A 27,048-nucleotide genomic window follows, 5' to 3' on the forward strand; every position below is an offset into this window, starting at 1 on the left:
AGGGCGGGGGAGGGGAAGAAGGAGGCCGCCGCGGCCGTGCTAAGGTTCGCCGAAGCTTTTTGGCTGCTGGCCGCTGCGCGGCGGTGGGCGGCGGGTGGCGTTGGCGCGTCTCGAGGAAGAAGGCTGGGCGGTGGTGGGCTACAGTGGGCCATGCGGGACGGGGCGAGGCCAAGTCGTCGCCCTGGTCGGCACGCAACTCGACGCCCCTCGGGTCGGCGCATAGCACGCCCCTAGGGAAAGGCTGGATGCCCGGATGGGTCGTCGGGTGTGGCTTTGCGTTTGGAGTCAAAGAAGAGGCAGAGACTAATGAATTGAGATCTTGGCTATATTATTATATATGTATATGCCTCTACAAATAACTATTTTTTTCCAAAAAATATTGGTTATGTCTTGAAATATATGGGCACAAGTGGGTCCGCCCTTGCCCTGAGGAGGATTGTCCGGTCCTTCCAGCTGGCCTCCAAGATGTACTAGTGCAAACAAGGAGTGCACGCATGCCCTGAGGAAACCAAAAATTTGAGTGGAGGCTCGTGCCCCCGCTCCTGGTGTGATGGGTCCGCCCCAGCCCATGACCACGCCCTCGCCTTGTGACCGCCGTGCACACCTCCGCGCGACCACGCCCTCGCCTCGTGACCGCCGTGCACCCCTCCGCACGCACGCTGCTCAACGGCTGCAAGGGACTTCTTTGCGTGCGGTGCTGGTCAAGCGAGGAAGATGCTGAATGAGACAATGCATGGCTGCAAGGACGTGGTTTTCTATGCGTATGGTGCTGGTCAAGCGAGGAAGATGCTGAATGAGACAATGCATGTTGGAATGAGCGAGGTTGTAACGCCCCAGAGTCCAAACGGCTCAGATTAATTCTACACGCTAAGTGAACCACACCTACCACCATCACACTTACGCTTTCGTCCTCGCTTCGCATTGCCTCGTACCATGCCGACCACGAGGAACGGGTCTGGCTCACCATATGCATGTAAGTTTCGCGACACGGCGTCTGTGGGCCAGGCGGTGGAATGAGCGAGGTTGTAATGCCCTAGAGTCCAAACGACTCAGATTAACTCTGCACGCTGAGTGAACCACACCTATCACCATCTTACTTACGCTTTTGTCCTCGCTTCGCGAAAAAGGATTAACCCGGGGATGGTGTGATAGACTCTAAAAGCCTTATATGTTGGTCTAACCCTATGCCGGCTGCGAGGAACGGGTCCGGCTCACCATATCCATGTAAGATTCGCGACACGCCAGCCACGGGCCATGCGGTGGAATGAGTGAGGTTGTAACATCCCAGAGTCCAAACGGCTCAGATCAACTCTGCACGTTGAGTGAACCACAACTACCACCATCTCACTTACGCTTTTATCCTCGCTTCGCGTAAAATGATTACACTTTTGCCCTCGCTTCGTGTAAAAGGATTAACCCGGGGATGGTGTGATAGACTCTAGAAGTCTCATGGGCCACTATGGGCCAAATTTCAAATTGGATCGGATGCGACATACAACACCCCCTCAAAGGGCCCGATGTCCTCGTCGGCCCAACACACCCACAACTAGGCAAACGATTGCCGGCACATGTTCCACGCCGTGCACCAGCAGGGCCTACATGCACAATAAACCCCATGTCCGTGCCCCTGACCCACGCGCCCGTGGCCACAAAGGTCGGGCTCTGATACCATTTGTAATGCCCCAGAGTCCAAACGGCTCAGATCAACTCTGCACACTGAGTGAATCACACCTACCACCATCCCACTTACGCTTTCGTCCTCGCTTCGCGTAAAAGGATTAACCCGGGGATTGTGGGATGGACTCTAAAAGCTTTATATGTTGGTCTAACCCACCTTTAACAACGAAGGTGGGACTAAACCCCCGTAATATCTTATTAACATACACATGGGCCACTATGGGCCAAATTTCAAATTGGACCGGATGTGACGGAGATGCAGTACACCTTCACCACCAATGTCGTGTGCTGAGAAGTGTCACGCAGCTACGGCCGGTTTAATTAAATAACACAATGTAACTATATATTTCGTGGAATTCCATGCTGTTGTAATTTGAAGCCACTAATAATAAAATAGGAAGATGATTAGATCTCCTTATATTATTATGCGTACCAAGAACCCTCATAACCTTAATTCCCCATATTCATGTTTAGGAAAAAAATGTTAATGGACATAATTATAGGTTTGGCGGCCCATCACTAATTAATAAAGCACTTTCTTCCTAGCTAGGTTGTTTAATTCCCAAGCAATTATATATTGATTAAACTTATTATGAATAACTCATAGTGTACAGCCTTTTTTTCTTTTGCACCAAAAAGTAAATAAGTAGGAAATTGAATACTTCAGTTATTGTGCACGTAGAGATACATGGACGCATTATCTTGCCCTGTCCATTGGCCGGTACCGGCTGCTTGTCGCACTTGTTGGCATGCATGGCCATCTGCAGCAGCGGCTACCGGCGTGCATGGTTCAGAAGTGGACTTCCGATCCTGTCATGCATGCATGGTTGGCGGATAGTAGCCAGACAGTACATATCTCTCTTTCCACTTGTGGCTCTCAATCTTTGTATGCCATGTTGCCGCTGGTAGGAATCGGCCAGTTGTATCTCTCTTTCCTCTTTAGGCTGGAACAAAACGAACGTTGGGGACTTCTATCGGACTGCCAGAAAAGCGACGCGCTCAGTTAGATTAGGGAAACAAAAGACTGGAATTTTTCTCTCTCAAAAAAACAATTATGTTCTCCGACAATGAAAACCCTGCATGCAGGTTCTTAAGGCAGCCGACTGGACCAAGTTCTTCTGCAACCCGCTTGATGAGACGGCCGCGCTCGTAGGCTTCAACCTCGACGACTACTTCCCGTGGGCATATTTAGGTGGGACAGCGTGGTCGATAGGATCATCGCCCTCTTGAGTGATCATAATATCTCTTTCACTCCCCTCCCTTCCTGCTAGTTTTGCTTTGCTTTGCTTTGTACTCTTTTTGTGCCTGTTAATAAATACCAGTAGAGGCATAGGCTCCTCCTGTTCCCTAAAAAAACAAAGCGGGCAACATGGTGCAGCAGGCTGAGGAGGAGCCTGATAACCTCATTGGGGCTGTCCTCACTCACCAGCAAGAGTACAACCTCTCCAGAGACGACATGAGGGCTCTGGTTATTGTAAGCAACAAAATCTTTACCTCACTACGTGCTTACAATTCTAGTTTCTCCATTTTTTGTTTCCAAAAAGTAACATGCATTTAATTCTACGTGTGTATGTTTCCATGTCTCAATCTCAATGCATTTAATTTCCTTGTCCATCATCCATACAATGCGCAATTCGATAAACAATACCATGATCCGTGCATGCATGCAGGACATATTCTTTTGTGGAACGGACACGTCCTACATAGTGTTGGAGTTTGCCATGGTGGAGTTGCTGAGAAATCCGTGCGGCCATGTCAACACTACGAACGGGGTTAAGGAGCGGCATCCAAGATGGGCAAGCTATGGTGATTGAAGGCGACATCACCGAACTTCCCTATCTCAGGGCGGTCATCAAGGTGACCCTACGGCTTTCATGATCTGCATGCACTTTGAATTGAAGAGGACTTGCAAAGACGGGTTCCAAAGTTTTTTGACGTGTTGGGAGGGTGGGGGTGGGAGGCATGGGCCCCTACGGGCCACCCATGGTTCCACCATTGGGGGAGGTTACCTTTTCATGATCAATGATAGACATGACCACAACTACTCCTAGAGCCATACCAGGACCTCCTAGAAGATGACGAGGATGAGGCTGAATGAAGCGCATCGAGTCACGCATCACGACCACCCTAAATGTTCAGTGCTCCCCTCACTTAACGAAGAAAGAAGGGCGTTCAATATTTTTGATGAATGTGCAGCTTGGGGAAAAGGGTTGGTGTCTTCGATTTGTTCAGTCGGCATACAATTTTTTGTGTACAGAAAGTTATCTTGATGAGAGAGAGGGATTTTGGCTGGTGGAGACTGGATACCAACATATACATATGGAGGTGTCAGGTGTGGTGCTAGCCTGATTGCAAGCAACTTTGGGAAGATTTTTGCTGTGCTGTGTAATAGGGTTACGGGGCTCTAGTCCCTTACTGGCTACTGTCATTGTGTCCATTTTTTCTTTCTTTTTGGATTGGAAGGAGGATGGAAGTTTCTTGGGGCTAAAAACCGTAGCATCATGTCCATGGAGCCTCCATATTTCTGGTTCCAAATATTGAGGTTGCACGAGGCACAAAGCAAGCCAGTGATAACTAGTTATTCTTGGGTTGTACCTGGGCCGGGCCTGTCAAACCCAGACCATGCCCATCTAGCCATCTCAATCTGCGGGTTGGTCACTGAGAATGGAAGCAATGAAAGAAGGGCTCCTCGCTTGTTAGACACACGTGGCAAATGAACAACCTATCGGGTGGCTCATCTCGTGCATATGTTGTTGCAGAGGCTTTCCAAAAGATCTCTGTGTCATTGCTTTAGTGAATTCCATCATGCCTCTCCATCTTACTTGCAGCTCATCCTACTCTTGTGGTTGGGAAATGATTTCTTCTATCTCACCATCAACTTCTATCCGGCGAAGCATTTGTGGCTTTTTCATGGCCTAGCAACATTTTGTCACATTTAATGCCAGTCAATTCAGTGCTTGGTTGTCTTCTCACTTCTCGATCACGATGGGTTTAACATATGCTATTTTTGGTGTACAACGTACATGTTGTCTAGTTGTTTTTATGTAGTTTTTTTTTGCCTAGTTATGACTTTACATAGATATAATAATTTTAAATTTTCTTCTCCTATATCAATACAAACATCTATTGGAGAGCATGTATTGTATTGGGCCACCGCCCTGCCAATTTTAATTTTGTTGGTCAGAATATAGAATTCAGCTTAGAGTGTTACATGTAGTGTAAGTAGTCGTTCCGTGTTCCAGATCCCCTTATCGACCACCATAGTTTTGCGACTTTTTTGTTTTTTCAGCTTTACACTACGCCAGATTCTTACTGTAGGAACGGGGGCATTTTTACTGTAGGGGCGGCTGGGGTTGGGGGCGCCCCTACCGTGGACGTCCTCGGGCCCCAGCAGCCCAGCCGCCCCTACAGATGGCACTGTAGGGGCGGCTGGTAACTTGAGCCGCCCCTACAGTTGGGGTTGATCTGTAGAGGCGGCTCAATCACCAGCCGCCCCTGCAGTGCCCATTTGTCTTTTTTAAAATTTTAAAATTTGAAAGGTTCAAATTTAGTCAAATGATAAGATGACCAAAATAAAAGTTGTAGATCTTGATGAGCTTAACAACTTTTGTATTCATCACTTTTACATCTGAAATCATGTAGGGTTTTAAAATTTGGTTTAAAATTGTCAAATTTCAAATTTCAAAATTTAAAATGTGTAAAACATTATCACATCCAAGTTTGATCAAACTTAAATGCTGAAGCATGATTTTAGAAATTTTTAGGGAAAAAACCATCATATTTGGAGTTAGTACGAGGGAGAACAACTAGTTACAAAGTTTACCCACAGATTAAAAAGAGAAATCACACTGTTCTAGATAATCCTTACATGATCATAGTGAACAGTGTGATTTTTTTTAATCTGTGGGTCAACTTTGTAACTAGTTTTTCTTCCTCATACTAACTCTAAATCTGATGATTTTTTTCCTGAAATTTTCTAAAATCATTCTCTATCAATTTATTTTGTTGGTTTTGTCAATATATACATATGAAAAGTTTGAGCAATTTAAATTTTGAATTTCAATAAAATGCAACTTCAGACAAGATTTTGGTACCCCAAATGATTTCAGCTGAAAAAGTCATAAATACCAAAGTTGAATAACTCATCAAGATCTACAACTTTTGTATTGGTCATTTCTTTATATGACAAAGTGGTAATGACATTGTTCATAAATATGACACATCTCTCATAAGGTTTTATAAACTATATAAGACATGTGTAAGATTAGTGAACAATGTGTGCTAAGAATTTGTCAAATGAAGAAATGACCAAAATAAAAGTTGTATATATTCATGAGTTGAACAACTTTGGTATTCATCACTTTTTACGTTGAAATCAATTTGGGTCTTAAATTTTGGTTCGAACTTGTCGTTTTTCAAAATTTCAAATTTGAAAGGTTCAAATTTTGTCAAATGACAAGATGACTAAAATAAAAGTTGTAGATATTAATGAGTTGAACAACTTTGGTATTCATCACTTTTTATGTTGAAATCATTTTGGGTCTCAAATTTTGGTTCGAACTTGTCATTTTTTAAAATTTCAAATTTGAAAGGTTCAAATTTTGTCAAATGACAAGATGACCAAAATAAAAGTTGTAGATCTTGATGAGTTGAACAACTTTTATATTCGTCACTTTTACATCTAAAATCATTTATGGTTTTAAAATTTGGTTTGAACTTGTCACATTTCAAATTTCAAAATATAAAATGTGTAAAACATTGTCACATCCAAGTTTGATCAAACTTAAATGCTGAAGCATGATTTTAGAAATGTTTAGGAAAAAAAACCATCACATTTGGAGTTAGTATGAGGGAGAACAACTAGTTATAAAGTTTACCCACAGATTAAAAAGAGAAATCACACTGTTCTAGATGATCCTTACATGATCATAATGAACAGTGTGATTTCTTTTTTTAATCTGTGGGTCAACTTTGTAACTAGTTTTTCTTCCTCATACTAACTCCAAATCTGATGATTTTTTTTCCTAAAATTTTCTAAAATCATTCTCTATCAATTTATTTTGTTGGTTTTGTCAATATATACATATAAAAAGTTTGAGCAATTTAAATTTTGAATTTCAATAAAATGCAACTTCAGACAAGATTTTGGTACCCCAAATGATTTCAGCTAAAAAAGTGATAAATACCAAAGTTGAATAACGCATCAAGATCTACAACTTTTGTATTGGTTATTTCTTTATATGACAAAGTGGTAATGACATTGTTCACAAATGTGACACATCTCTCATAAGGTTTTATAAACTATACGAGACATGTATAAGATTAGTGAACAATGTGTGCTAAGAATTTGTCAAATAAAGAAATGACCAAAATAAAAGCTGTAGATATTCATGAGTTGAACAACTTTGGTATTCATCACTTTTTACGTTGAAATCAATTTGGGTCTCAAATTTTGGTTCGAACTTGTCATTTTTCAAAATTTTAAATTTGAAATGTTCAAATTTTGTCAAATGACAAGATGACCAAAATAAAAGTTGTAGATCTTGATGAGTTGAACAACTTTTATATTTGTCACTTTTACATCTGAAATCATTTAGGGTTTTAAAATTTGGTTTGAACTTGTCACATTTCAAATTTCAAAATATAAAATGTGTAAAACATTGTCACATCCAAGTTTGATCAAACTTTAATGCTGAAGCATGATTTTAGAAATGTTTAGGAAAAAAAACCATCACATTTGGAGTTAGTATGAGGGAGAACAACTAGTTACAAAGTTTACCCACAGATTAAAAAGAGAAATCACACTGTTCTAGATGATCCTTACATGATCATAGTGAACAGTGTGATTTCTTTTTTTAATCTGTGGGTCAACTTTGTAACTAGTTTTTCTTTCTCATACTAACTCCAAATCTGATGATTTTTTCTCTAAAATTTTCTAAAATCATTCTCTATTAATTTATTTTGTTGGTTTTGTCAATATATACATATGAAAAGTTTGAGCAATTTAAATTTTGAATTTCAATAAAATGCAACTTCAGACAAGATTTTGGTACCCCAAATGATTTCAGCTGAAAAAGTGATAAATACCAAAGTTGAATAACGCATCAAGATATACAACTTTTGTATTGGTCATTTGTATATATGACAAAGTGGTAATGACATTGTTCACAAATGTGACACATCTCTCATAAGGTTTTATAAACTATACAAGACATGTATAAGATTAGTGAACAATGTGTGCTAAGAATTTGTCAAATAAAGAAATGACCAAAATAAAAGTTGTAGATATTCATGAGTTGAACAACTTTGGTATTCATCACTTTTTACGTTGAAATCAATTTGGGTCTCAAATTTTGGTTCGAACTTGTCGTTTTTCAAAATTTCAAATTTGAAAGGTTCAAATTTTGTCAAATGATAAGATGACCAAAATAAAAGTTGTAGATCTTGATGAGTTGAACAACTTTTATATTCGTCACTTTTACATCTGAAATCATTTAGGGTTTTAAAATTTGGTTTAAACTTGTCACATTTCAAATTTCAAAATATAAAATGTGTAAAACATTGTCACATCAAGTTTGATCAAACTTAAATGCTGAAGCATGATTTTAGAAATGTTTAGGAAAAAAAACCATCACATTTGGAGTTAGTATGAGGAAGAACAACTAGTGACAAAGTTTACCCATAGATTAAAAAGAGAAATCACACTGTTCTAGATGATCCTTACATGATCATAGTGAACAATGTGATTTCTTTTTTTAATCTGTGGGTCAACTTTGTAACTAGTTTTTCTTCCTCATACTAACTCCAAATCTGATGATTTTTTCCCTAAAATTTTCTAAAATCATTCTCTATTAATTTATTTTGTTGGTTTTATCAATATATACTGAGCAATTTAAATTTTGAATTTCAATAAAATGCAACTTCAGACAAGATTTTGGTACCCTAAATGATTTTAGCTGAAAAAGTGATAAATACCAAAGTTGAATAACGCATCAAGATCTACAACTTTTGTATTGGTCATTTCTTTATATAACAAAGTGGTAATGACATTGTTCACAAATGTGACACATCTCTCATAAGGTTTTATAAACTATATGAGACATGTATAAGATTAGTGAACAATGTGTGCTAAGAATTTGTCAAATAAAGAAATGACCAAAATAAAAGTTGTAGATATTCATGAGTTGAACAACTTTGGTATTCATCACTTTTTACGTTGAAATCAATTTGGGTCTCAAATTTTGGTTCGAACTTGTCGTTTTTCAAAATTTCAAATTTGAAAGGTTCAAATTTTGTCAAATGATAAGATGACTAAAATAAAAGTTGTAGATATTAATGAGTCGAACAACTTTGGTATTCATCACTTTTTATGTTGAAATCATTTTGGGTCTCAAATTTTGGTTCGAACTTGTCATTTTTTAAAATTTCAAATTTGAAAGGTTCAAATTTTGTCAAATGATAAGATGACCAAAATAAAAGTTGTAGATCTTCACGACCTCTACAACTTTGATTTTAGCTCCTAAAGTATCAACAGAAAAGCTTGGCAAATACAGTACAAATAAAAGCAGAAAAACCATGAATCTTCGAAAAAATCATTTAAGCAACCTGGCACCCATAATAAACACAATAAGCATTGGTGACATCTACCTTAATAATGTTTGGAAAGAAAATAAGTATGACATGTTTCAAAAAAAAAGTACAAGTACGAGCGAATACTACGGCCAGCATCAGCAGACAGACGCACGATCAGCTTGATCCCGAGACAGCGAGGCTTCCTCCCAATTCCAAGCCAAGCCTGAACCCACGACCTCCGTCCATTCCGCTTGCGGCTGCTTCCACCCTTCGGCCTCCGCCCAAAACCCAATCCATACTCTAGAGCTAGGTCAGGCCAACCAAACCCTAGGCCACCCGCGCCACGCCTCGCGCGCGTGGCATCCATGGGCTGACCGCGTCGCGGTGGGGAGCCCGGATCCGGAGCTAGGGTTCCGCCGTCCTCGGCGGCACTGCCATGGAGTGGGACAGCGAGTCCGACGGCGCCGGCAGCGTCGGCGCCGACGAGGAGGAGCAGGAGGAGGAGGGGGAGGAGCGGGGAGGCGAGGGTGGAGGTGGCGACGCTGGGGGAGCTGGTGGGATGTTCACGTTCGCGATTGAAGGCATGCTGTGCGCGTCCGGGCCGTGCGGGCTTGTCATCACCGACACGCTCGAGCCCGACTGCCCCATCATCTACGTCAACCGCGGCTTCGAGGAAGCCACGGGCTACCGCGCCGAGGAGGTCCTCGGCAGGAACTGGTCGGTGCTACCTTATCCCATATCCTTTCATTTCAATTCGTCACGCAACTAGTTTCATTTTGGTTGCAAGGATTGCTCTGTGCCACTTAGAATCATACAGAACCTACTATTAGTTCTTTTGTTAGCTATATATACGTTGTATAAGCATCTGCGGTCATGATTTTGTTTCTTAGAAACGAGCTTAGGCTGGTAGGTCCTCATTTTTGCTGTTAGACTAGTCTCCCCTTTCAACTGGTCACACACCAGTTTCATTTGGTTGGAAGGATTGATCTGTGCCACTTAGAATCGAGCAAAACTTACTGTTACTGTTAGGTCTTTACTTAGCTATACGTTGTAAGCATCGATTGTTGTCATGAATTTGAGTAAGAGAGCTTAGACTGGGAGGTGCTCATTTTAGCTGTTAGAATACGCTTCCTTTATGTGAAATAGCAAGTGCCATCTTCTTGCTATTGTTAGGTGCAAGGGTTGGCCTCCTCTTGCTATTGTTAGATGCAAGGAAGCAAAACGTAGTATTACTTTTTGTTTGTTTTGTCATGGTTTCTGTGTTGGTGATTGAGTATTAGAAATGCGGTTACAATAGTAGGTATGTAGCAGGACTGGTCGGTGCTACCTTATCCCATATCTAGTGATTGTAGGAAAATGGATTACTTCATGTTCCAAAGGAAGAGGCGCAGAAGGCTGAGGCAGCCATGTTTTCAGATACAAACATGGCCATGGACATGATGAAGAAGAATCTATCCATGATAGTTCCTCAGGTCCTATGTTCTGCACATTGAATTATGTGTTGCAGTATAGTTGGCTATTTGTGTGGCATTCTACCTTATATTAACATGCTGTTTTGTCTTTTTGCAGACACTTACATTTGCATGGATGAACTTTTTCTTTTTAGGTTTTGTTGCAGGTATGTCCATATTTGCTTAATATATATATGATTTGGGATACCTGATCTTCTCATATCTTAGCTACAAGTTTAATCCTCATATTAATTCCAATTCCATGCTATTATAAGATCACCTCTGTTAATTCCAGAAGCTTAATTCTACCTTTTGAGTCTTTGCAAAGTTATTGTATATAAACACACCTTAACTTTATCTTATGGTATCATCAATAGATGATGGAAATGATTTTTTAACACATTTTGGTATGGCAATTTGCAATCTTTGGAAGAAACCTGATACCAAAACTATGTTCTGAAGTCGCCATTTCTTTTTACTTTTAAATTGAAAATGATAGGGTAAAATGCTATTTTATAGTCACGTTCTCTATCTAGCACTTTTCAATTCCTGGCTTGTGATCCCAATAAAACTTAGAGATGCATTGTTAAGAATTAAATACTTCTGATGAATTTAGTAGTTAGTAGATTTCACGTAATAGAGCAGACATATACCCATGTGTATTATTTGCTTTTGCTATTTTGTTATCATGTCTTATCTCCAATTGTATGTAGTTGAAGCATGCTCACATATATGCTAATCTCTTTTCAGCGAAAATCCCCTTTCCGTTGACTCAGAGATTCAAGGGAATGCTGCAAAATGGGATTGACCTGAGCACTGTTGCTGTTAGCTATGTCAGCAGCCGTTCATGGTATGTATAGAATTATTATCTTTGTGTCAAGGAATTACCTTGATGATAGTGACTAGCAGCTCTATAATCTCTAACATTTGCTGTTATTGATAGGTATTTCCTCAATTTATTCGGCTTGAGGGGTCTTTTCAGTCTGATCCTTGGTGAAGAAAACGGTAATGATACTCACCTTTATCTCTGGAAAACTTGTTAGTGGTGTTTATTTATTGTTTTGCATTGCCTGGTGGTTTGATTATCTTTGCCTGGATGTGCAACAACTGATGATGCACAAAAAATGATGCAAATGGGCGGTGGATTTGGATTTAACCCAACAATGGTAAGATGCTCTCTGTTATTTATGCAAATTCTTGGTGCTTGTTCCTGATGCACGGTACATCACACACCACTTATTTTCACATTCTTAACAATTATTTGTCTCCATGGAGATTTCTTAGCAGTAGCAATATCTGCATGTGTAGTTGTGACTGCATCAAATATACTGAATTTTCAGTATTGGCTAGAGCAAATGTTTGAACTTTATTATTCTAGTTGTATTTACTTGCTGTGATTTTGTGAAACCAGTGTCAAAATGTTTAGTGTGAATTGATGTACTTCCTGGAAATGCTTAAATATATGTCAGAGTTGAGAAAAGATTGTTGTTACTTGATTTGAATTATATATATATATATATATATATATATATATATATATATATATATATATATATATATATATATATATATATATATATATATATATGTGGTTTATACACTACGGGAAACCGGCGATTTGCCGAGTGCCGGAGTCTTTGCCGAGTGTATTTTATCGGGCACTCGGCAAAGACCGTGTTTGCCGAGTGCCAAATAAAATACACTCGGCAAACAAAAACACATGGCAAAATACGTCTTTGCCGAGTGTTTTTTTTCTGGCACTCGGCAAAGATGTATTTTGCCGAGTGCTATTTTTTGGCACACGGCAAAATATGTCTTTGCCGAGTGTTTTTTTCTGGCACTCGGCAAAGATGTATTTTGCCGAGTGCATTTGTTTTGGCACTCGGCAAACAGGCTTTTTGCCGTGTGCATTTTTTTTGGCCCTCGGCAAATCAATTTTTCGAAGCAATTTTTGAGGCCCTAAATGAATTCAAATGAAAACTTTTCAACTACAAAGTTGTATAACTTCTGAAGATCTACAAAGTTTATTTTGGTCATTTCTTCATTTGACAAAGCGACAATAACGTTGTTCATAAAATCTACATCTCTCATATTAGTTTCATGAAAGTAGAAGACAGATATATAAGATTTGTGAACAATGTTACTACCACTATGTCGGATGAACAAATGACCAAAATAAACTTTGTAGATCTTGATAAGTTATGAAATTTTATAGTTGGCAACATTTTGATTTGAAATCATCTTGTCATGCAAAAACGACGTTTGAATTTGAAAATTTTAAAATTTGAATTTTTCAAACGACCTCGGATGGAAAAACTTCCTAAATGAAAATTGTAGATCTCCAAAAGTTATGAAACTATGTAGTTGACAACTTTTTGATTTGAAATCATCTTATTATGCAAAATTACGTTTGAATCTCTCAAATTTAAAATTCAAATTTTTCAAACGACCTCGGATGGAAAAACTTACTAAATGAAAATTGTAGATCTCAAAAAGTTATGAAACTTTGTAGTTGACCACTTTTTGATTTGAATTCATTTAGGGCCTCAAACAAGCAATTTACTCTAAGTTTACCGACTGCCTTTTTTCTGGCACTCGGCAAAGCCGTATTTTGCCGAGTGCCTATGTTTTGGCACTCGGCAAAGAGGCATTTTGCCGTGTGCGTTTTTTGGCCCTCGGTAAATCAGTTTTTCGAATCAATTTTTGAAGCCCTAAATGAATTCAAATGAAAAACTTTTCAACTATAAAGTTGTATAACTTCTTAAGATCTACAAAGTTTATTTTGGTCATTTCTTCATTTGACAAAGCGACAATAACGTTGTTTATAAAATATATATGTCTCATATTAGTTTTATGAAAGTAGAAGAGAGATATATATGATTTGTGAACAATGTTACTACCACTATGTCGGATGAACAAATGACCAAAATAAACTTTGTAGATCTTGAGAAGTTATGAAATTTTGTAGTTGGCAACATTTTGATTTGAAATCATTTTGTCATGCAAAAACGACGTTTGAATTTGAAAATTTTAAAATTTGATTTTTTCAAAAGACCTCGGATGAAAAAACTTCCTAAATAAAAATTGTAGATCTCCAAAAGTTATGAAACATTGTAGTTGACAACTTTTTGATTTGAAAACATCTTGTCATGCAAAACAGCGTTTGAATTTCCAAATTTTAAAATTCAAATTTTATAAACGACCTCGAATGGAAAAACTTCCTAAACTAAAAGTGTAGATCTCGAAAAGTTATGAAACTTTGTAGTTCACAACTTTTTTATTTGAATTCGTTTAGGGCCTCAAACAAACAATTTACACTCGGTTTAGTATAATATATTAGGAACTAAAACAGAATCCAGACACAAGTGACAGTATGGTGTAGTGGTAGAGGAGGTTTGTGCGCAGCGGGAGGTCTCGGGTTCGAATCCTGTCGGCCGTGTAGCCGTGAAATTGATGCGAAAAAAAGCCGGAGATGGATGGGCGCTGACCGGTGGAGGCCTCCACCAATTAAAACAAATTTTTTATTTTTTTTGGGTAAAAATTCCCATTTTTCGGGTTTTTTTCGGTTCCAACTTTGCCGAGTGTCGGGCACTTGGCAATGGCTTTGCCGAGTGTCGATTTTTGGCACTCGGCAAAGAAATTTTTGCCGACAAAATCTTTGCCGAGAGACCTTTGCCGAGTGCGGCACTCGACAAAGCCTTTGCCGAGTGCTTGGCTGGCTTTGCCGAGTGCCCCCAGCACTCGGCAAAGAGGGCGTCTGCAGTTGTGATAAAACACACACACACACACACATATATATATATATATATATATATATATATATATATATATATATATATATATATATATATATATATATATATATATATATATAACACATTTTATATGGGCTTAAAAAAACTTTCTTGGCCTTATTTGCAGATTTTATAAAACACATTTTAGAGATGAGCCATCGACCCAAACGCCCATGTCTGGAGCAGACCTCGCAGCCGGCGAGGATGACGGATGTGACCTTCGATGCGAGTGTGGCGTGTGCCTTTATGCCTGCAAGACTAATCTGGCTGGTCGCGCGTGGTGCCCGAGGCGCCGGCGACCAGGAGCACGACGTGGAAGGAGATCGGTGAGAAGGCGATGTTGTTGGTGGGCATTCACTTGTCGAGGCTTCCAAGGTGGCGGAGGAGGAGCATGCGCATGCAGAGTGCGGCCCGGTACTTCATGGCTTGGGCCACGCTGACTACCTGGATAGCAGTTGCAGAGTAGCACAAAAGTAGTGTGATTTTTCGGCTGGTTAACCTCTAATTTATGTTTTTTTTTTCTCATAGAGAATTTATATAGTAGATAGAATTTTCTTAGAGAGAGTTTATAGTAGATTAAATATATTTGGTTTATTTCATTATGAAACCTTAGCTATAAATGGTTTTGATTTCTGCTAGTAAATACCAAAACTGTCGTGCATTATTTGTGGGCTAAATGTCAAATCTGATGCTACACAAGGGTTCTTTTGGCTAAATACCAAAACTGTCATCGGCGGTTCCGGTCCAAATGTCAAAACTGCAATTTTGTTTCTTAGTGATACCTTAACCCTTAAGCAAGGATTCTAATTAAGGCCTAAACTTTTTTTGTGATGAAATGACTCAAATGTGCATGCACCATTACATCATTAAACACACTTCAACTCCATTGAGCCCATCCGAAGGGAGAACTCGAATCGTCCACATTTTCATCACATTCTGAATGGTATCCAACAATGCCATACATAGCTTGAATACATCACAAAGGTTTTATAATAAAGTTATTACAACATCAGTTTAAAATAGTGGATGTTTAAGTATATTTGAACACATGGAAAGCTCACAAAAAGAGGAAATTTGGTATAACAGTGAGCAACCCACCATAAGATAAATAGTAGAGGTGGGAGCCAACAATGATGGAGACCATACACTAGGGATCTCACTCTCTATTTGATAGATTTGATGAGTCAAAACCTCTCAAATCTTCTATCTAACCCTAACTCTCTCTCATCAGCACAACAAAAAAACACACTATTTTGGTTTGAGTTAGGGAAGACGCCATATATTAGTTGTTTCCAGAATATATAGCCCTCGGAGTTTCAGAATATCGAGTTAGAGCATCTCTAAGAGTTTCCAATAAAGCCTACCAATCTAGGATTTTTTTGGCAAGCATGCAAAAAAACTCATCTCTAACAGTTCCCAATCCCACCTCTCAATCTTTCCGCACTTGAAAAAATAGATGGATCGCAGGGATATATCGGCACATCTACCACACGCGTATCTATGGGCCAATCTAAAGGTGAAAGAAGGGCGTGGGAAAGAATAAACACTACTACAGTTTGACTTATCACTATCGCCACTTTCACTGCTGTAGCGATAAAAATGTCGGTGTGATACTTCCACCTTTGGTTGGACCGATAGGGATGCCTCCTAAGGAATGAAACCGACAGTTGAAAACCATCAATGCGGTGGCGGCAGTGGGATTGAATTCCACCGTCGTTTGGAACGCCGAGCCGACTGGGATAGGCGTTATGGCCGCCGGCCCTACACGACCGTTTGGTGTATCGACGGTAGTAAATTCAGCATGAGTTATTTTCCCATTTCCCAACTACCCACAACACAGTTGCATCACCATTACTTTTCTATGAAGTATGCCTCGTCTTCCCTGATGCTTATATTAACTGCTCTTCGCTGCTTCTCCATCTTTGAGGTTGGCCTATTTAAGCTAGGGCTAGATGCGCTTCTTGGCAACCCACACACTCCTTACTCCTTAGATACAGATAGATACAGACAAAGCTCTTGAGCCAACTATCTATATTTTCTTCATCGCCATGGCGCTCCTTCTCCAACTTCTCCTATGGCAGTGGTGGCGTTGGGAGAAGGCCTTCCAGATTGGGTACTATTGACATCAAGGCGCAGCGGGGGGCTGCTCGATCTAGGTGCTAGTGGAAGTTTTGTGATTAAGGAGGTTCGCTTAGAGACTGGCTGTAAGGATCTTTGCAGCCTTCTCTCAACCCACCCATATAGTAGTTAGCTCTTCACTGTTCAGTGATGACTACCGAAAATCAGCAATTGAAGTCTGCAACTGATGCTCTAAATGGGCTTAAAGTGACTGGATCATCACCTCTTCTTTAATACTCATGTAAGAAAAATAAGCTCTTCAGGATTGTTGATGTTGCAGAAGCTGATTCTAGTTCTAGAAATTCAAGTTCTATACAAACAGAAGCAGAATGCCCTCCAAAGAAGTTACATGCTTCCAAAGCGCAAGTTGAGGTAAATATGAAACTGTTGTTTGTAATTCACTATATATTTTAGATTGTGTTTTTATTTTTGTATGTTTCATAATTTCATATACTTTAGTTGTTATTTATGGTCACTACGATAGACCTCATTTTTGCTGCCCAGGTTTCACCAGTGGCTTATTTATAACTATGTCTCTCTCTTTGTAAACTTTTGCAGCTACGATCAATCAAAATGAAAAGGAGGACCCCCTCGAAGGGACAAGAAACTCAAAGGAAAGACCATAGTGGTTAAAAAGAGCAAGAAGTCCCAATTGTCAAGGACAACAAGAATGACACTAAGAGCAGCACAAGCGGCCAAACATCGTGAGCACGAGGGAGATAGAGGCATTGTGTTTTTTTATTTGTTGGCAGAGGTAGAGAATGAGTAGCAGCCCGTAGTGACTCCAACCGATGGCATACGACGCTCTAGTCATCGTCGGGCTATTCATATGAATATGAAAGTCATTGGTCCTAAAGGAACTTCCTCGGTTCAGGAGATAGAGAGGCAAAGGCCTAAAGAGTTCCTTGCATCACTTTATTATTGTGTAATGTTCACCTTTTTAGTTGTAGCGTTTTCTTGTCCTTAAGATATTAATTGTGTTTATTAGTGGAGATGACTTAACTTGTATTAAGAAATTGGAAACATATACATGTGCGCAATTAAATCAGTGGTACTTGGATGCCCTCCGGCTAGCGCTCCACCGTATCCACCATGTTGGCGACCATACGCCTTCTATATTTCTTATATTGATATTGATTGTGTTTATTAGTGGAGATGACTTAATTTGTATTAAGAAATTGGAAACATGTGTAAGGGAATCTGAACCGCATCATATGAGAAGGAAGGTAACTGTAATGTGTTTAGAAAGGAATAATCGTACTTAGTGTATCATTGTATTAAGGATAATGAAGAGTTTATCATACAAATCTCTGTCATCCAGATATAGTACATATCAACATTGATCTGCACAGAATCTACCACATTGATCTGAAGAACCTATCACACTCATAGCAGATCCTACACTCATCGCTGCAGAACATAGCCCACTCCTCCCAACCTTTCCATCCTGCGTGGACGCTGCAGCCTCCGCCTCTGCACTGATGTCCATCCTAGCGACACACCGACATGGCTAGAGGAGGCAGAGGACTAGACTGACCCGGCGTTAGCCGCCCAGCGAAGTCCTCCAACATGAACATGGCATATTGGAAGCACCGTGTACATAACTCGTTCTTCCACGTCACATTCGCCGCCAGGCCCTCTTCATCACCTTTGACCTTCCTCAACCACCGCCGAGCAATATTGTCGTTGTTGGCACAGCTATTGGACCTGTGGAGCACAAGGGAGAGAACCAATGTAGCAACATCATGGCCTACCATGGCAGAGCGCTCAAGCATGTCGAGCCATGGCATGAGCGTGGTGCGGTCTTCCACGAAGACGGCGCACATCCCTGTGTAAAAATAGGCCTCTGGGTTGCTGACGCTAGCAAGCCTGACGATGAGCTTGGCATGGTACTCGTGGTCGTAGAACCATTTCTAGGTCCCAAAGTGTATCCCACGCAGTAGTACCTGTCACAGTGGTATGCTCTGTCCCACTATGGCGTCGTCGCACACCCTACTCATCTACGAATAGGTTGCCCACAGCCGTAGCAACACGGTTAGCTATCTCAATAGCCATATCCTTCGGGAGCTTCTCCATGGAATGAGGACACACATGCCGGCTGCAAAAGATGAATCCTCAGGTCAGGGAGTGGCATCACAGCAGAACGGAGCACTGGGGAGAGGGATCGGAGTGGAGCAAGGTGAGTTCCAAAAACCCTCTTGGGATTTTATGATCGCTCCGTTCTTGAAGGTTCCGTGGTGTGGAGATGTCGAACATATCGGGGAAGTCAATAGTCATCCTCCGTGTGAATCGCGTAAACCGTGTATGAAAATGCAAAAAAAATCGAAATGAAAGAATCTTTTATCTTACTATCAACGATTACTAATTAGAGGCCCCAACGGTATATACCGTGTAAACCGCGTAAACCATGTATGTAAACTATGTGAACCCTCTAATTTTGCAAGTAAATTACCCACCTCTACCATTACAAAAGATAATTCAAAGCAGTCGATAAGAATAAAATAGGCAAGTGGTTTGTCACTTCGTCTCCCCTAAGATCATGGTTAGTGCTAGAGGGGCCGTGCCACGTGGTCGAGTCAATTTTCTCTGTCCAACTTCTAACACCATTCCATCATCATTACTTCCACTGGGAGAAGCGTGCTCCACTAAGATCATGCAAGACGTGGCCTCACCTTAACTCCTGCTCTTGCTCAGTGCAATCGAAGGGAACTCCAACAGGTGCCTATCTCGCCCATCCTTCTATAAAAGCAGAGGCTAAGGTGGGGAAGCAAGTACATGATTCCTTTTCTCTCAAACTTCTATCTTCTTCATTTGGTGCTTCGCCTTAACACCCCATCTTTCACATCTCATCCAATGGCGGATCAGGCAACGAAGCGCATAATGGAAGAGTCGCCGGAGGTTGTCCCTGCTCATCCTCGCTTTCGTGTGATGCTGCGACGGGATGGGGAGGGCAGCTCGATGCCGTCGCCACTAGAGAGCCGATCCCCGCTTTCGTGTGATGCTGCAACGGGACAGGGATGTGGAGGGCTATCTTCGATGATGATGACGGGGGGCAGATGATGTCCTCATGTTGGTGGAGCAGGTAGATGTGGCAACCTCCATCCTCTGTGAGGAGAGCCGGGAGGCGGACTAGCTGCGCCTCTCCAATGCCACCGCGAAGCGAGAACCGGCCATGGTGGAGCATGCCGCCATCAAGGCCCAGCCGTGTCTCGCTGGTAAGGCATTCGACACGATATGATCTTGCTCTTTCACTACATGCGATGTCGTATCTTTAGTTGTAGCGTTTTCTTGTCTCCTTTTTAGCCGTCCACGAGTAGCTGATCACCGCGCAGGGCAAGGTAGTGGAGGCAATCCTCCTTCGCCAGGTAGCCGAGGACAATGCCCGTGTCTCCTCCTAGAATGCGGCCAAGAGCAACAGGCGCTACTAGGCCTCCATGCGGCAGCAGGCAACGCCATCCGCGTGCTTTTGCCTCCTACGCCTGTGGGGACGACCCTGGCGGACTGCCTCCGCACTGTGCCACTGTGAGTCATGGAGGTGGCCACGTACTACATTCGCCTAGGGGCCACTTCAGCCATGGACACTACCTAGCTTTGGCTAGGTGAGGACCTAACCGTGGTGGAGCCGGGGTTCCCAGGAGAGACGAGCTATCGGCAGTGCTAGAATCTGATCGACAAGTTCTCTGCAGTGGGCGATGGCGTCCTAGCCATGGTGGATGTAGAGGACATCGTTCGTAACGCTCCCCGCAAGTAGTTCGATTGTAACATGTCTCTACATTCTAAATAAAAATGTTCATAATATTAGTAGTTATTACTTTGAGTTTATCTCTATTTGCTGTGACTTGAATGTTTCATTTATGCGCCTTAGAGTTCGCAGACCATATGACACGTCCGTCGTTAATAGGTGCTAACATCTCCTAATCATCACCGCCGGTTGCCTTCACCGCCGCTTTCATAAATTTCCAAGCCCACGCGTGAGTCCTACGCGTCACTCCCATGCGTATTTACAAAGTTTTTCAAAAATTTGCATTCCCGCGTCTAATATAGTTGCTTACAAAGGACGTTGCCCACTGTATCTTTCTCCTCCTCAGTGCTGTTGTTCCTCATCACCGCCCCTGCTCCCCAGTGCCAAACTGTGTGACCACCCCTACTTAGCGGTGAGCAAGCCACCAGCCACCGCCGATAAGCTAGTGCTCTGTGCTGGTATGCCTCACCAGTAGGTAGACAATATAGATCCACCGGTGGCCAGGGTGGTACTCATCACCGCTGTCATCACTCAAGCTTAATGCCACAAGATCCAAAGGCAAGGGTAATGCTTTCACACTTCCCTTATGCATTGTTCTTAGATTTTTATTCCCTTCTTCACTCATTTGAGTACTTCTATAGTCGCTCCTTCTCTGATTTAGGAGACAGCACTGCCGCTTCCATCGTCGTCCCCACTCCAGTAGATCCTCGTCAAGATGGAGGAGGAGGTCCCCAACAAGAGGAACGAAGTGGCCATCCTCTTAGACCATGTCTTGGTCCTCATCCTCAGCCACCTCACTGCTCAGTCCTTGTGCAGCTGCAAGTGTGTCTGTTGCTCCTAGAATAGCTTCATCTTGGGATCCGAGTATCATAAGGAGCTCCCTCAGATTCTCGCTGGATTCTTCTACCGCAGCTAGAAATGCAAATACAACTTCACCAGCATCAACGGTGAATACCCCTCCTTGTCCTTCTTGCCCTTCCCCATTCAAGATGTCATGATCTTAGATATTGCTCTCGAGGTCTCATCCTCTTCTAGTACTCTAGGTTTCACTATGTTGTCTACAATCTGATGACTAAGAAATGGTTGTTACTGCCAGGTAGCAACCATTCTTGTGGTTTAGCTCGCTTGGGGTTCGATTTGATAGTATCCTCACACTTCCATGTGTTTGAATATGGGATCAATGATGATGACTCCTTAGCTGTCAATATCTACTCATCTAAAACCGAAGCATGCATCTTTAAAGAATCTGAATGGGGCAAGGGTATTGTACTATCCACATATGGGAAAGGTGTGTTTGTTAATGGTTTTATGCACATGCTGGAGTTCACCCAGATAGTTGTTGTTGATATAGAGGGAAAGACATGGATGAAAATTCTTAAGCCAACTGGTGATGCAATCTCCATCCATGAAGCTCAGGGTCAGTTGTGTTTATGTACTGCTGATACTTTGAAGAGGTATGAGCTTTCAATCTGGATCCTTGAAGACTATGGTACTAGTAAATGGACATTGAAGCATAAGGTGACCACGCTGGAGCTATTTGGAAAGAAGAATATTGAAATTGGTATCGAGGTTTGTGATGTGGCCTACAGAGTGATTGCAGTTCATCCAGAATGGAATTTGATTTTCCTTGTTGGGGAGGACAAATCACTGCTTGCATATGACATGAACCGCAGTAAAATTCATGTCCTCCTTGCCCGAGCCATCGGCTATCCTAGAAGTACCTAGAAACTATTATGTATGAGCGGTGTACCTCACTATCTTCCTTATGTTCCCTTATTCATGGAGTCATTAGCAGAGCAGTAAAGGTGCATATGATGTATTTTGTTGTAATTACATCATCCCTTTGTTCAGGTAGGTAGTTGTTTTGATTCTATATATAGGTCGTTGACGGTAGTTAACATTCATCATAACCCATCAATATAACTTGAATAATTGGCTAAAATGGATCACCAATGTAGACTTAGGGGTTTAAACTGACAAATTTCACGAGTTTTGGTGAATCTATGTTTTTAACAGGATTTAATCAGAAAACCGCTAAGGAGGACCTATTCGTCAAAGGAAATCATGGAATTCCACCACATAAACAGCATGGGAAGACTCTAGAATCACCAAAGCGGGACACATGTCTCTAACATGTGGGGCCACCTGGCCTCACCTGGAGGCCATTGGGCCCCTGTGGGTCTCACCTATCAGCCTCATTGTTATGTCGGTTCTCTATCGCCTTAAGGATTACATCTCCGCTGTTCTTTAAGTCAGTTTGATCTAAGAGCTCACATTGGATGCTCTAGGCTATATATACCAGCCTCCACCCCCCTCCAGGGCATGTCTCATTTGATCCTGAGAGCTGAGAAGCTAGAAACCCTAATTTATATGTCCACCAGGATCAAAGCTAGCAATCAAGAGATGATTAGTCCTCAATAGGATATAGTCTTGTATTAGAGATAGTGAGATAGAGTGAGAGGGAAGAGTTTGGAGGAGCCTCGACCTATCGGTGCTCTCTCTATGGCTTGTACCTAGGCAGAATCAAGTTCTTCTTGAGCTTGCTTCTGAGATTTCTCTGGTAATCGACTTATAATTCAAGTAAGCATCTTGTTCATATTGTTCTTTAGGTTTGTGACTCTCTTTTGAGTACTTTAGTCCTTGTAGCTCCTAGGTTAAAGTAGTATTCATAGCGTAATCATGGTGCTTAGACTCGGTTACTCGTGGATGTACCCTACTTTCTAGATTAGTGGTAGCTCGCAAGGGTGACTCTTATAGTCTAGTTGAATCCTTTGTAGTCCACCTCCCGTTAGTAGACCTAGCAAGACATTGTTGCTATAGGAAACATACTCTGCCTATGTTTTCTCTAGTAATATCCCTAGAATTGAACAATAGATGACAAAGTTTACTGAAGTTAGAACTAGAAGACCTTAGCAGTCTCCTCTACGATCCTATTATCTAGCCTTGATTGTGAACTTGGGATAAGTTAGATTTGGTTATTCTCACACATGTTTCATCGAGTTTGATATAAAACAGATACTCCTGGTAAAGTGCTACATCGGTATAACATCCGTGCGCTTGCGTATTATTCTATGTGCATTAATTTATACTAGCAAGCATTTCTAGCGCCATTGCTGAGGAAATGGTTGCTGAGTTAACTTCGAACCTAGCTTATCCTTGTATCATTATTCTTTTATCCTTTTATCTTTTCCTTTTTATCATGGATCTAGAATCCACCCCTATCTACCAATATGGTGCACCTAGGAACGCAAGCCTACAGCCAAAAAAGTCTTCAAAGCCTATCCTAACACCTGGCTATGAGCTACGCCCATATTTAATTAATATGGTTTAGGATCAACCCTTTTCGCACGAAGATGATGCAAACCCCTATTCCCACCTAAATGAGTTTGAGCAAACCTGTGCATGCTTGCGCATTGCGGGCATGTCAAATGAAACCTTACGATGGAAGCTTTTTCCCTTCTCTTTGACGAGAAAAGCTAAACGTTGGTACAATCTCACCATAGGGAGTAGACAAGGAGATTGGGAAGCCCTGTGCTCTAGCTTTTGCTTACAATTCTTTTCCATCTCTAGGGTAGTCAGACTTCATTCAGAGGTTCTATCTTTTAAACAAAAGAAAAAAGAATCTCTAGGCACGGCTTGGGAATGCTTTAATACTCTTATTAATACTAGCCCTGACCTTGCCATTCAAGACCCTATTCTTCTTCACTTCTATATGGGTCTTGATAGAAAAACCTCGAAGCTTCTTAATACGGCCTCAAGAGGCTCGTTCTTGCATGTCTCCACCAATGCGGGGAGAAGCTTTCTTACAAAAATCTTAGAGAACATCCCCGAAGAAGTAGAAGAGAAGCCATTAGAGAAAGAATTTCAGATTGCTGAACCTGAATCTTTACCAGACCCATCATCAACTTCAGCTATCCCAAATCCTGAACCATCGGAAAAGGAGGAAACTCCGATTTTGGACTTCATGCTTGAATTTGAGGATGAACTTTTCGATGAATATGGAAATACCTAGAATTACCATACTATGAGGAGACCCCAAAAGTCTAGGAAATCATCATTCAATGAAGAACCTTTAGACTCGTCTGAGGAAGCTTTCCTTAAAAAGTCTACGAAAGAGCTAGTGTCTATTATAAGCAATGAATGGTTAGAAGAATTAGAACTTTTCTCTGATGTGATTCGTTTAGATTCACCTTCTATATCCATTTGTTGCCAAATTAATAAAGCTCCTTTCAATGCTCTTTACAATCCTATTGTGGGTGTTAATATCATGTCTGCATCTTTTGCTCTTGATTTATTGAAACACGTGTCATTGACCCCAACAACAAAGTTATTGAAAAGTCTTTCAGGACACATTCTCCCAAGTTTGGGAATTTTGTATGTCCTCCCTATCCAGGTAAAAGGAACCAAAGTTCATTTGAGCTTCTATATCTTTGATATTATGGAGTTTGACCTATTGATAGGATAATCAATTAAAAGACTTATCCAAGAAGGACAGACGAGGAAGTTGAATATAAAACTCAGGAAAAACTTTAAGCTTTCTATACCCATTACTCATTATCTAAATGCTGAGAGTGAGCCAATTCCTGAGGAAGACCCAATGGAAGAGGTTAAGGTTGCATCTCTTGACTATTTGATCGAACCCAACCTTGAAGATGATGCACACTTCTTCATTGAGGAGGAAGATGAAAATCCCATAGAGCCTAAACCTCTAGATGAATTGCTAGAACCACCTAAGCCCACCATTGAGCTCAAACCCCTACCTTCTAGTCTTAGATATGCTTTTCTCAATAATGATTCGAATAATCCTGTGATCATAAGTAATAAACTCTCTCAGAAAGAATCCCTACGCTTGCTAACTGTCTTATAAAAGCATCATTCTACCTTTGGCTATTCACTCCAAGACCTTAAGGGTATCAGCCCTGCTCTTTGCACCCATCGCATCCCTATAGATCCTAACTCTATACCTTCTAGGGAGCCCCAGCGTAGGCTTCATAATGTGATGAGAGAGGTTGTTAAGAAAGAGGTTTTAAAACTCTTGTGCCGCATAGTGAGTGGGTTAGACTTGTTCAAGTTGTGCCTAAAAAGGGAGGAATGACTATTGTTAAAAATGAAAAGAATAGATTTATCCCCCAAAGAACCATCACTGGATGACGGATGTGTATTGATTACCGAAAACTTAACAAGGAGACAAAAAAAGATCACTTTTTGTTGCCCTTCATTAATGAAATGTTGGAGCAACTGGCGAATCACTCTTTCTTCTGTTTTCTTGATGGGTATTCAGGTTATCACCAGATATCGATCCATCCAGATGACCAAAGCAAAACCACATTTACATGTCCATATGGAACTTATGCTTACCGTAGAATGTCTTTTGGGCTATGTAATGCTTCAGCTTCTTTTCAAAGATGCATGATGACTATATTTTCTGATATGATTGAAGAAATCATGGAAGTTTTCTTGGATGAATTTTTTGTTTATGGAAAAACTTTTGATGATTGCCTTGAAAATTTAGACAAGGTTTTGTAGAGATGTGAAGAAAAGCACTTAGTCCTTAATTGGGAAAAATGTCATTTCATGGTTAGAGAAGGCATAGTGCTTGGACATTTGATATCCGAAAGAGGGATTGAGGTAGATAGAGCTAAAATTAAAGTAATTGAATAGTTACTTCCTCTTGAAAATATTAGAGGGATCTGTAGTTTCCTTGGTCATGCTGGTTTTTATCGCCGCTTTATAAAAGATTTTTCACATATTGCTAGACCACTTATAAATCTTTTGACTAAGGATGTCCCCTTTGAATTTGATGATGCATGTTTAAAATCTTTTAACATTCTTAAGAAAGCACTCATCTCTGCACCAAACATTCAACCACCTGATTGGTCGCTACCTTTTGAAATTATGTGTGATGCTAGTGATTATGTTGTGGGGGTAGTTTTGGGACAAACTAAAGATAAAAAGCATCATGCAATTGCTTATGCTAGCAAAACTCTGATAGGACCTCAACTTAATTATGCAACAACTGAAAAAGAACTCCTGATTGTTGTTTTTGCTATTGATAAGTTTAGATCTTACTTAGTAGGAGCAAAGGTGATTGTTTATACTGATCATGCTGCTTTAAAATACCTACTCACTAAGAAAGATGCTAAACCTAGATTAATATGATGGATTTTGTTACTCTAAGAATTTGACTTACAAATAAAAGATAAAAAGGGAGTAGAAAATTCTGTTGCCGATCATTTGCCCAGAATGCAGTTTAAAAATTCATAGGAACTGCCCATCAATGATTCACTATGGGATGACATGCTCTTCAAACTCACAAATCCGACCTCTGGTATGTAAATATTGTTAATTTTATGGTTGTAGGTTATGTACCACCAGGGGAGAACAAAAGGAAGCTTATCTATGAAAGTCATCTCCACAGATGGGATGAACCATACCTCTTCGGAGTCTGCTCTGATGGCCTACTCATAAGATGTGTACCAGTGGAAGAAGACATTAAGATCATCGAGCGATGCCACTCATCACCATATGGAGAACATTATGGTGTATTCCGCACTCAATCAAAAATCTAGCAAAGTGGATTCTTTTGGTCAACCATGTATGAAGACACAAAAGACTTCATCAAGAGGTGTGGAGAGTGTTAGAGGCACGAGAATATCAATTCAAGAGATGCCATGCCACTCACCAACAACCTCTA

At 40.9% G+C, this 27,048-nt stretch overlaps 2 protein-coding genes across 3 annotated transcripts; both read left to right on the forward strand.

Moving 5' to 3' along the window:
- The first annotated feature begins 9,608 nt into the window (after positions 1–9,608).
- On the forward strand, positions 9,609–10,867 carry LOC136462479 (adagio-like protein 1). 2 transcript variants are annotated; one of them, XM_066461572.1, is made up of 3 exons: positions 9,609–9,966; positions 10,593–10,721; positions 10,819–10,867. In XM_066461572.1, the coding sequence occupies exons 1-2, from the start codon at positions 9,686–9,688 to the stop codon at positions 10,687–10,689; spliced, it is 378 nt and encodes a 125-aa protein (XP_066317669.1). In that variant the 5' UTR covers positions 9,609–9,685; the 3' UTR covers positions 10,690–10,721; positions 10,819–10,867. The 2 variants fall into 2 exon arrangements, with proteins under 2 accessions (XP_066317669.1, XP_066317670.1); XM_066461573.1 differs by having other exon boundaries at positions 10,602–10,721.
- A 7,836-nt stretch (positions 10,868–18,703) lies between these two features.
- LOC136465008 (uncharacterized) lies at positions 18,704–22,079 on the forward strand. Its single transcript, XM_066463918.1, has 3 exons — positions 18,704–18,791; positions 21,451–21,771; positions 21,838–22,079. The coding sequence occupies exons 1-3, from the start codon at positions 18,704–18,706 to the stop codon at positions 22,077–22,079; spliced, it is 651 nt and encodes a 216-aa protein (XP_066320015.1).
- The last annotated feature ends 4,969 nt before the right edge of the window (positions 22,080–27,048 follow it).

This window comes from Miscanthus floridulus, chromosome 7 (genome assembly GCF_019320115.1).
Source record: "Miscanthus floridulus cultivar M001 chromosome 7, ASM1932011v1, whole genome shotgun sequence".
Classification (NCBI taxonomy): domain Eukaryota; kingdom Viridiplantae; phylum Streptophyta; class Magnoliopsida; order Poales; family Poaceae; genus Miscanthus; species Miscanthus floridulus.